Raw genomic sequence first — 12,366 nt, forward strand, 5'->3', positions numbered from 1 at the left:
AAAAAAAAAAGAAAGATATTTCTTGACTTTTTTTTCCACTATAATTTTGAAGAAATTTGGTGTTTTTTTGTAGAGTGGTTCTCAATTTGGATTTGTCTATGTATTTGCTTATGACTGGATTCTGTCTATATGTTATATTGATCTATTATATTACATGAATAGTATCTATGTGATATTGTGCTCTTTGCAGTGAATTATATCAGGAGGCACATGGCTCTGGTTTGTCACATAACAGTGAGGACTAATTTAATCATTTAATTAAAGCACTATCTGCCCAGTTTCTCAATTTCCATTCCCCAACATTCTTGTCAAAATGATCTTAGCCTCCAGCGGTGAACGTATTACTAACAGGGCTGAAAATGATACCTTATCCCTTTTGTACGTTTATTAGTTTGAATCCTTCTGGAATATAGAGACCATTTTCTTACCATCATTTGTTTTGTAATTCTAGTGTCAGTACAGATTTATAAGTATGTCATGGTCAATTCCTTTAATCTTTTTCAGTGTTAAAATTATGTAAAATTTGGTCATTGGAAGTTCTTTAGGCTGATGTCCTTAAAAAATTAGTGTTGCTGGGGCTAAATAGTACATACCAAGGGTAAGGCATTTATGTTGCATGTGGCTAATGCCAATTCAATCCCTGGAACTATAGATAAGTAATCCTTGAGCATAGAGTCAGAAGTAAACTCTGAAGCATGTTATTTGTGGACTCAGGAAACTACCTCCCAATCCCCCAAAAGAAAGTTAGTGCTACTGACTTCTTTGCCTTTGGGTTTGCAACTGGCTTTATAAATAACAGATATGGCTTAGAATGTATAAGTTATAAAATTTTCCCACTAGCACATTTCGTTTTTAAATGGCCTTCTCTTGAGTATTTACTAGTGATATGATGGTTTCATGATGATTTATCTTCATTTTGTCTTCCGTTGCCGGTGCAAATTTGTAACCTTTTGTTTGTCATAGATAGCAACATAGTACCTGGAAGTGGAAAAGAAAAAAACAGACCTACTGATGTGTTATAAATTCATAATTATACACTAACATATGCCATAATTTATGGAAGTGCCATATAATTTCATTATTTCAAAATTTCTTAGTCTATAAACATTAGTTTTTACCATACAAACATCCTCGTATCCTTTTTCATTAAACTGTGTTGTTTTAAGATGAATTTCCTCTGATTTTTTGCTTTCTACTTAACCTTCTAATTGCCAGGATTCAAATAGGTAAGCTGTCAGAGTTTTTGACAACATCTTGCTGTGCACATTTGAGTTTTATGGACCCTGGACCTGAGAGTAAGCTTTACGGTGGAGATGATGAATACAGCTATAGCGAGCTAGAGCCTGATGACTGGATGAACAGCTGTGATCCCACCAGTAACGGTAAGCCGACTTTACAGAAGCCTTCCTGGAGAATAAAACTAAGTACTTTTTTGTATCTTCTTTATTAATACTTGATGCTGCTAACAGTATCACCCTGCTGTAACACTGAAATTTCTACTTTGGGTTTAGCTTTATTTTTTATTTGTGCATTTCCCTTTGGTTTCTGATCTAATAGTCTATGGTGTTTGTTTTCTTTTTTTTTTTTAATTTTTAAAATTTTTATTATATCACCATGTGGAAAGTTACAAAGTTTTCAGGTTTATGTCTCAGTTATACAATATTCAAACACCATCCCTTCACCAGTGCCCCTATTCCACCACCAAAATCCCCAGTATACCCCCCCGCCACAGCCCCCCCCAACTGTGTAACTGATGAATTTCACTTCATTTTCTCTCTACCTTGATTACATTCCATATTGCAAAACAAAACTCACTATTGTTGTTGGAGTTTCCCCCCAAGGAAGACAGCTCTACTAAGGAAGCATTTGATAATTGGTTTGTCATTAAACGAATGTATGTTTTCAGTTTTTAGAAAAGGTCGCGCAGCCACGATAGTGGCTGCGCGGCTCGGATGTGTTCCAGTCCCGCAACCCGGAGCCGTGTTAGTTGCTGCTCAGTGTCGCCAGGGCTCCATCCGGAGAAGGTGTGCCAGCTGTACCTCCTCCGTCTGGATCCCTGGTGTTGTTGGCCTGGATTCGGGTCCGGAGCATTTCTCCGGCCGCGTTGCTCACCAGACTGCCTGGCCTCTTCTCTGTTGAAGGTGGGAAGATGGTGCCGAGGGTGGGTCGAGGGCGGGACTTCCGGTGGCCGGGACCATTTGGAGTTCGGGCAGGCGCTGCCCCACTCCAGTGTGCCCCCGTGGCTCGGATGTGTTCCAGTCCCGCAACTCGGAGCCGTGTTAGTTGCTTCTCAGTGTCGCCAGGGCTCCATCCGGAGAAGGTGTGCCAGCTGTACCTCCTCCGTCTGGATCCCTGGTGTTGTTGGCCCGGATTCGTATGGTGTTTGTTTTCAATTGAACTGTCCCTTACTAAGGTTGAGGAAATTTTCTATTTTCTAATTTGTATTCTGGATATAATATGGGGGATGATTTTAAAATCGGAGGAGGCAATGGTGAGTGAGAGATATTTAACCAAATGTGTAATAAGTAAAAATACACATATAATGTTTTTGACATTAAATAGCATAAAATACAACAGTTTATATTTTACATAATAATGTAGGAACAGATAAGAATATCGGTAGAGACTCATGTTAGTTTTAAAAGACTATCCAGTATGCCTGTTATTTGTGATTGCAAACTAGACAGGTAAACTCCAACAAATTTAATTGACTGCTTGGAATAGAAAGATAATATATTGAGCCAGCACTGTGGGACGTATATTAAAGATGATTGACAAAAAAACATACAGCATTAAAATTATGGCCTACGCAGGACAAACATTACATTGTGAGAATCCCAAAGGCATATAAAGAGAACATTATTTTTCTCGCTATCTAAAACATGATATGCCTCCTTTTTTATTGAATCACCATGTGGAAAGTTACAAAGCTTTCAGGCTTAAGTCTCAGTTACACAATGCTCGAATACCCATCCACTCACCAGTGCACATATTCCACCACCAAGAACCACAGTAAACCTCCCCCCACACCCCCACTTCCCTAGCCCCCCACCCCACCTGTGTAGCTGATAAATTTCACTTTACTTTCTCTTTACTTTGATTACATTCAGTATTTCAACAAAGAACTCACTATTATTGTTTGGAGTTTCCCCCCCAAAGTCGGACCTGCTGGAAAGGAAGCATTTGATAATTTGTTTTCCATTGCTGGGAATGAAGAGATATGAGGTCGTGTGGCCACGATAGTGGCCGTGAGGTTTTCTGTGTTTATTGCAGCACTGTTTACAATAGCCACAATCTGGAAAAAAACAGAGTGCCCAAAAACAGATGACTGGTTAAAGAAACTTTGGTACATCTACACAATGGAATACTATGCAGCTGTTAGAAAAGATGAAGTCATGAAATTTGCTTATAAGTGGATCAACATGGAAAGTATCGTGTTGAGTGAAATGAGTCAGAAAGAAAGAGACAGACATAGAAAGATTTCACTCATTTGTCATATAAAATAGCAGAGAGGTACTAGCTTGCAATGATGCAACTTCCAGCAGAAATTCCTTTGGACTTAGTTACTGATATGTCTACTTTTGCTATCTGAATATTTGACTTCAAGCTTATATTTTTCATGTTGTTCGTTGAATCACTGAGATACAGTTAGAAAGTTGTTTTGGGTTTCAGGCATACAGTGTTCTAACCCCCCATAACCAGCGTGCCACTTTGACAGCCCCTTCCCTCCTCTCCCTCCCCTTCATTCCCCTCCCCTCTCTTCCCTACCCTTCCCCTTCCCTGCCGCCCCTCACCTTCCTTTCCCCCAATCTCTCGCCTTCCCTTTTGGCATTACAGTTTGCAATACAGGTACTAAAAGGTTATCATATTTGTCCCTTTACCTGCTTTCATCACACTCAGAGTGATCATTTACAACTATTATTGTCCTATTGGTGATCCCTTCTCTATCCTAACTGCCCTCCCCACCATCACCACATGTCGAAAGCTTCCAACTGTGGACCAGTCCTCCTGGCCCTTGTTTCTACTGTCCTTGAGTGTTAGTCTCATACTATGTTTATTTATGTATTTATTTATTTATTATTTTTTGCATCACACCTGGTGCTGCACAGGGATTACTCCTGGCTCATGCACTCAGGAATTACTCCTGGCGGTGCTCAGGGGACTGTATGGGGTGCTGGGAATCAAACCCGGGTTGGCCGCGTACAAGGCAAACACCCTACCAGCTGTGCTATCTCTCCAGCCATGAGTCTCATACTATTTTTTTATGTTCCACAAATGAGTGCAGTCATTCTATATCTGTCCCTCTCCTTCTGACTCATTTCACTCAGCATGATACTCTCCATGTTCATCCATTTATAAGCAAATTTTCATAAATTCATTTTTTGCCTGGTGTCTGAGCCTATATGTTGAGGAACAAAATCTCTTTTAATAAAGGTGTGTTGGGGATGGAGCTATAGTACAGTGAGTAAGGCACTTGACCCTTTCATGCCACTAACCCGGGTTCTATCCCTGGCATCTCATATGGTTCCCTGAGCACCGCCAGGAGTGATTGCTGAATGCAGAGCCAGAAGAAACCCCTGAATATTGCTGGATGTGCCCTCCCCAGATCTCCCAAAAATATACTGAAAAGTAAGGTAGATTAACATATTAGCAGTCAGAAGCCCTGAATTATTGCTTGTGCATAGTATACTCACGTTAAGTACCAATGAATTTACTCTGTATTTGTTTTTATTTGTTTTATTTTGTGAGGGGGCACACTGGCAGTACTCAGGGCTTACTCATGGTTCTGCACTCGGGGATCACATCTGGATGGTTCGGAGGGACTATAGGGCTACTAGTATTGAATCTGGATCAGCCGTCTACAAAGCCAGCATCTTACCCACTGTGCTATCTCTCCTGCCCCTATGTTTGTTTTCATGAGCTCTAAAATAGTTTGAATTTCTTTCCTGGAATGATAATTTGAATTAAAGATCACCCCTTTATATATGAAAAATAAAATATTCATATCTGTTTGGGTTAAGTTTAAGTTTTCAAAAAACAAGCAACAATAATCATATATTAGGTATATACATAATTGTGTATATTGTACTATTCTAGGTGTGGTTGTAATTATTCATCTTTAGGATTTATTCTCTTGGACTACTTTCTAAAACATGTTTTAATGATATATATTATTAAATGTTACTGTGAATCACTTTCCCACCTCAGGGTTTACTGAACAGTGGTCTTAAGATATATGGTTATTGCTTACCAGGTCACATCGGAACTTGGAGAGGTATTTGAAGAGATCGTCAAAGATATTAAAATTCCATTATGATGAATTGTGACTGATAAGACCTCAGTATCAATCCAAACACTAAGTTTTTCCAAATATAAACGTGAATTTTTATGTACAGTCTAATATTAAGCATATAATAATAATAAGCAGATAATAAGATAATAAGATATTATTTGTAATCAGATATAATGTTATAGGATGATGATGAATCTCTAAAAGATGAGGGATAATATATGTTTTCATCATCTTTGAAGCTCCAGCAATTTGTGTACTACTTGGTATATAGTAGTCAACAAGTATTTGGTTGATAATGAATTGAATAAAAAGACCAACATTAGAACTAGGAGGACATAATTTTTTTCTCAACAATTGGAGCTGACATTGAAAAATCTGTTATTAGCTAGTCTTGATATTTGCTGCAAGATTATTTTTTTGCCAATTCCCACCCTTTCCCACATTTATCCTTATTCTGGTGGGATTTGAAAGTCATCACAGACAAATGCAAAACGTTTGAAATAATAAGGGGTTTTTGGATGCTGTTGTTGTTTTCTGCGGTGCCAGGGATCATACTCAGGGCCTCATACATGCAAGTCAAGAGCAGTATGACCACTGAGCTAGATCCCTGGCCAATGTGCTTAGATTTTGTTTATTCTCAACATGCAATATGCAACATGAAATATGTGTTGTACCTGTCCTAGAGTAAGTTGATGCCACTTTCATTGGTCCAAATTTACCTCAGCAATATAAATAATAGGTGGGTCGTAGTTAATTGCCATGGTTTCTGAATTGAAACGGCCCTGAATGGTACAATGACCATGGACAATTTTTTCTCTCCAAGAGCTCATACAAACTCCTTCTGACACTGTGTTCTTGACGCAGGAGATAGTCATTGTGTTTTCTGCGGTAGATAATGACGTAATCTAAGTGCTCATTTTTTCTCTTTCCTCTCTCCCCACTAAACTTACAGCACGCTGTAGTGATGAAGTTGCTCGGTATATAGATCAGATTTTAGCACACACGGCTCCCTATCCTAAACAAGCCCCTGCTTTACGGAAGGAAAAGCTAGATCGGTTCCGAATTGCTGACCAACCGACGTGTGACTTAATGTCCTTGGTAACTGAGAGCCAGAAGCTGCATGTACAGAGTGAGTACTGCTGTGACTCACTAGTCAGTCAATGGGGACGAGTGTGCATGACCAGAAAAGAGTAATCAAGGATTTTCTTTCATTTGCTGTATTACTACCATCTCTTTTTTTTGTGGGAGGGAGGCCTCCCAAGCAGTGCTCAGGGACCCTGCAGCCCCTTCTGGTGATTCTTCGTTAATTGGGCCATTTGAGGCCCAAGGAGATGATGCTTCTCAGCCCCTGTGGGGCTGGGAATACCGACCAGGTGTACAGGGGGCCTCCAGGGCTGTTGCTGGTGGTGTTCAGGGAACCATATAATGCTGGTGATGGAAACAGGGTCAGCTACATGTAAGGTCACCGTCACTGTCATCCCGTTGCTCATCGATTTATTCGAGTGGGCACCAGTAACGTCTCTCATTGAGAGACTTATTGTTACTGTTTTTGGCATATCCAATACGCATGGGTAGCTTGCCAGGCTCTGCCACGCAGGCTCGATACTCTCGGTAGCTTGCCGGGCTCTCCGAGAGGGGCGGCGGAATCGAACACGGGTTTGCCGTGTGAAAGGCGATCGCCCTGCCGCTGTGCTATCGCTCCAGCCCACATGTAAGGTATGTACCTTAACCTCTCTACTGTCTCTCCAGCACCTATTCCAGCATCTTGAGCAGTACTCAGAACACATTAGACCCCCAGTTTTTTTTGTGAAATATATGTATTTAGGTATAACTTTACTGTGCATGGTGCTACATAGTCATATCTAAGCAGTAGTATATTAAGAAGAGGCAAAACAGGAGACATAAAGCATATTTAATTTTAACACCTAAGTATTAAAATGGTGGAAAGTTTGGTTTTCCTTTGTAAACAATTTTATTTTTTAAAGAGGAAGTATTTGAGAACTATTAAAACTGTCATATTGGGGTTGGAGTGATAGTTCAGGAGTAGGGCGCTTGCCTTGCATGTGACCTAACAGGCATACCTCTCAGTCCCCGGCATCCTATATGGTCCTCTGAGCACCAGTAGGAGTAATTCCTGAGGGCAGAGCCAGGAGTAACCTCAGAGCATCGTCAGGGGTGGCCCCCCAAAACAAAGAAATTAATTAATTAAAATGGCATAGGAAATACTGGCATAGGAAATACTCTCCCTTAACTAAGTTACATTTGGTTCCTTAGATCATCTGACTTTTGTAGTCAGTTGTTCTAACAGTGTAGAGCTATGTTTGTCAAATATATAGCTTACTCTTACTCTTCAACAAAATTGCCATTCCTCTCACAATGACCACTCTCTTTTTCTATTATTTTCAGGAGTGATCATGGTTCTTAAAAGTGTTCAATCTTCTTCTATATTAACTACATGTGAAAGAAGGGAAAGACTTCCTAGGCACACCTGGAGAACCTAAATATCAACATTTTATAGATGATAAGAATAATTGAATAAATATTCTTGCTGTATAATACTTTATTAACACATTATTAACTAAAGATATCAAACATGACCATTGAGGATATATTTGACATTTAAAATAGTTGAATCAATGGTTAACATACTGAGTATTCTCCGTGTACAAAGGGTTTATGCAGAGATAACCTTTTGTTAGTTATGTTTCTAAATTGTGGATCAGGAAACTCGAGCTCAATTCCCAGCTCTGCTATTCTGTTTGTATTTTGAACAGTTATTTAAGGTTTCTAATTTCTTTTTAATATAAAGTGATAGAAATGACAAATACCTCCTTTGAGGTTACTGTAAAGTATGAACTGTAAGTAAAATCTTAAGCAAAATCATGTAGATTTCAGCAAAAAAAGATGTTTTTGTATCCTATGACCTAAGAAAACTTATTCTTATTGTAACATATAAAATTAAATATCCTAAGACCAGAACCAGATCCAAAAATACTCTAAAATTTGTTATCATCCATCTGTCTATTTGCAAGTGAATTAAACTACTAGCTATTGGATTCACCTGCCAGATATTTGCTTGGAAAAGTTTATAAAGTATAAACATCATTGAGTTCTTTCTATTATGCATGGTATTCTACCAAACTGTCAGTGATAGTATTAGTGTGGTATTTTAAAATTCCACATAAAATTATTTAGACACTGTGGAGTAAAAGTTGTGGTATATAGACACAATGAAACACTATCCACAAGAAAATATGAAAGCATGGGAGCCAAACTACAATAATTAAGCTTAAAAATGTATCTTTTAAGGAGTCAGAGTTGTTTTTGGGAGGGAACCTGGGGTCACTATTGTGGTATTTCCTATATCAGTAGAATTCAATATCTTAACTGTTTTTCTGCTATTATTGTAATAATATTCCATTCAAATATGTTTATTAATTGGATATTCTTTTAATAATTTATTCATTTTTTATTCACTATTTCTAAGAAAGCATACATTTAAAAAATTTTATTCTATAAAATCTAGTGTATTGCTGAGATCAACTGTGAATTATTATTAGTTTCCTAATTTTGTAATCTTTCCCATTAATGTCACTTGCAGATGTTAACAAGTATGTTCCTACAAAGATATTTCAATATTCATGGCCTTCATTCAACTTGCTTGATACTCCTGACTCCTCATCAGAGAACCAGGTAAACTTGTGCCTGGATGCAATATTTCAGTTACCTTTTTCTGCAACACCGCCATGCTTATGGAAAATAATAAAACTAGTTGTTTTGATTTGTGTAAAAAAATGCCTCTCTGCTAAGGATATATGTTCTTTCTGGCTCACCGTTTTTTGATTTTTGGATCAACCCCAATGGTGCTCAGGGCTGCTCTGAGGGTTCTGTTGTCAGGAATCACATTCTTGGTAGTGCTTGCGGATCATGTGCGGTGTTAGGGATTGAACTCAGGTTAGCTGCATACAAGGCAAGCTCATTACCTGCTTTACTATCTCTCTGGCCCTCAAGTTCGATTTTAAAATGTGCAGTTTTTTTTCAGGAAGATTAAAACAATGATTGCTATACATAAGTGTTGAATGTTTCATTTTGTTTTTTTTGAAATACAGGGAACATTATGTTCAAATTTAGAAAGAAAAAGCTTAGCACACTAGAGCATTATTTTAAGTTGAGCCCTTGGCAACTGAATTTTTTATCCTCTCTCAAACCATAGGTTCCCTCTATTCATGTAGAGCAACACCTTCCTAGGGAACAGTCTGGGGAGGTGGACTTCAGAGCACTGGTTGTACAGCTGAAGGAGACGTCGAGCCTGCAGGAGCAAGCTGATATCCTTTACATGTTATATACAATGAAGTAAGTGTTTGATATTGCTTTACTGCTTTACTGTTCACTCTGCTTTACTGTTTACAGAAGTGTATAAATGGCCCAGTGTTGGAGTCTCACTGATCTGGATTTGCGTGCAATATTTTCAGTCTACCCCACTATGTAATTTCAAAACTGTAATTTCAAAACACTTAAAAAAATTGAAGTGTTGTTTCTCATAGTTATTGCAAAGATTATGATGTATCTGCAGTCTCTGAAACAGTAACTGACAACTATTATTATCAGTCTTATGGTTTTCCACTAATAGCTTCCACTATTTGGTAAAAGCATCAGATAAACAAAAAATTCTTTTCTTTTTCCACCCAAACTAATTTTATTTATTTATTTATATTTTACTTTTTTAAAAAAGATTTTTATTACTGAATCACCATGGGGTACAGTTTACAGATTTTTACAAACTTTCGTGTTTGCATTTCAGTCATAACAGTGATCAAGTACCTGTCCCTCTACCAGTGGCCATTCTCCACCACCAATGATCCTCAATTTCTAATCCCTCAATTTCTAATCCCTTCCACCACTACCACCCCCTGCCCCCCACCCCACCACGCCTCTATAGCAGGGCATTCCCTTTTGTTCTCTTTCTCCTTTTGGGTGTTGTAGTTTGCACTAGAGGCATTGAGTGGCCATTGTGTTTGATCTATAGTATACCTTCAGTTCGCATCTCCCAACCCGAGCTGGTCCTCCAAATACCCTTTACTTAGTGTTCCCTTCTCTATCTGAGCTGCCTTTTCCCACAGCATGTGAGGCTGGCTTTCAAGCCATACAGTATACCTCCTGGTCCTTATCTCTACTATTCTTGGGTGTTAGTCTCCCATTCTGTTACTTCATATTTCACAGATGAATGCAATTTTTCTATGTCTCTCCCTCTCTTTCTGACTCATTTCACTTAACATGATACTTTCCATGTTCATCCATTTATATGCAAATTTCAGGACTTCATCTTTTCTAACAGCTGCATAGTATTCCATTGTGTAGATGTACCAAAGTTTCTTTAACCAGTCATCTGTTCTTGGGCATTCCGGTTTTTTCCAGATTTTGGTTATTGTAAACAGTGCAGCAATGAGCATTCAAGTGCAGGTGTCATTTATACTATACTCTTTTCCTCTCCAGAATATATTCCCAAAAGTGGTATAGCTGGGTCAAATGGGAGCTCAATTTCTAATTTTTTGAGAATTGTCCATACTATTTTTCCAAAAGGGCTGAAACAGTCGGCATTCACACCAGCAGTGAAGGAGGGTCCCTTTCTCCCCACATCCGCGTCAACACCGGTTGCTTTTGTTCTTTTTAACAAAAAATTCTTAACTCAAAAAGATGAGAATATGTAGGCTTACAGAGAAAGAAGCTAGCATTTTTCAACGTTTGCTATGTGCAAGCACCCTGATAAAATCATTATATATAGGCACCTCTCTCTTACCCCATCTTTACCTCTCTGAACTTATTCTTCCTCATTTATTTGTATTTCTATTACTCTAATCAAGCAGAAGGAAGTCCTCCTAAATTTGGTTTCAGTGTTGATGATGTCATATCAGTATTGAAACCAAATTATATTGATGTCATACATATGTATATATATGAGGTGTTGAATCTATTTCTTATATCATGAAACTTTTTATATATCTGATGTCATATATATCTATGTATCATGATCACGATATCCCGTTAATCACTGATTCTCGGGCGGGCTCAGTAACATCTCATTTCGTCCTTTCCCTGAGATCTTAGAAGTCTATCTCGACTCAGCCCTCCTAATGATGTTGCACTGTGGGCTCTTCAGGGTCAGGGGAATGAGATCCAGCTTGTTACTACTGGATTTTGCATATGAATACACCATGGGAAGTTTGTAAGGCTGTCCCAATATATATATACATATATATGTATACATATATATGTATATATATATATATGAGGTATTGAATCTATTTCTCACATCATGGAACTTTCTGGAGAATGGAGCATGACTCCAGATTTCTCCAAATGAAACTTGAATGTGCAGGGAAGGGAGTTAGTATTTGGGATTTTTATTATGATTCTCAGATGAGATCAGGGTGGAGATTCTCATCCACACCTTACACATTCTTACCAGCTTGTCCAGATATTGGCTATAAGGGAAAGGGGAATGGTAGCATTTCTTTCTTCCTTTTTATAATAAAATGTTTGTACTTATACAAAAGTAGACAAAATATAACAAACATTTGGACTCATCACCTAGCCAAAACAGTTATAAGCACATGCTAAACCTTGTCACACCTATATTCTTACTCTGCCTTACCCTGATTTAGTTTGAAGAAAATATCAGATTAATATTTCAATAGTATTTATAAAATACAACGAATCTTTTAAGACATAACCACAATGAGACTTCTGATTCTATATAGAAAATAGCAGATGTACTTATTTCTGTTGAACCTGTTAAGTACATGAAGACATTATCTATATAACAAATGTAACATAACAAGATGTTGGAATGTGGAGAGAAGAAAGAATACTGGCGGATAATATTAGAGTTTTTGGAATGACAGTGTTGTAAGATCCAAGATTTTATCCTTTATTTTTTGTGGGGTGGGCCACATGTAGCAGTGTGCAGGTCTTACTCCTGGCTCTGTGCTTAGGAATCATTCCTGTCAGGATTCAGGGAACAATATGGGATGCTGGGAATTGAACCTGAGTCAGCCACATGCAAGGCAAACACT

The 12,366-nt window shown here is 38.2% G+C and overlaps 1 protein-coding gene across 1 annotated transcript in view; it reads left to right on the forward strand.

Moving 5' to 3' along the window:
• Positions 1 to 12,366, forward strand: part of PHKA1 (phosphorylase kinase regulatory subunit alpha 1) — a 167,791-nt gene that overhangs the window by 114,785 nt on the left and 40,640 nt on the right. The window contains exons 18-21 of the mRNA XM_055121487.1: positions 1,216 to 1,382; positions 6,246 to 6,422; positions 8,895 to 8,986; positions 9,507 to 9,646. Of these exons, the coding sequence (XP_054977462.1) occupies positions 1,216 to 1,382; positions 6,246 to 6,422; positions 8,895 to 8,986; positions 9,507 to 9,646 (576 nt within the window). The remainder of the gene's footprint in view (positions 1 to 1,215; positions 1,383 to 6,245; positions 6,423 to 8,894; positions 8,987 to 9,506; positions 9,647 to 12,366) is intronic.

Source organism: Sorex araneus, chromosome X (assembly GCF_027595985.1).
Source record: "Sorex araneus isolate mSorAra2 chromosome X, mSorAra2.pri, whole genome shotgun sequence".
In the NCBI taxonomy this organism is placed as follows: Eukaryota; Metazoa; Chordata; class Mammalia; order Eulipotyphla; family Soricidae; genus Sorex; species Sorex araneus.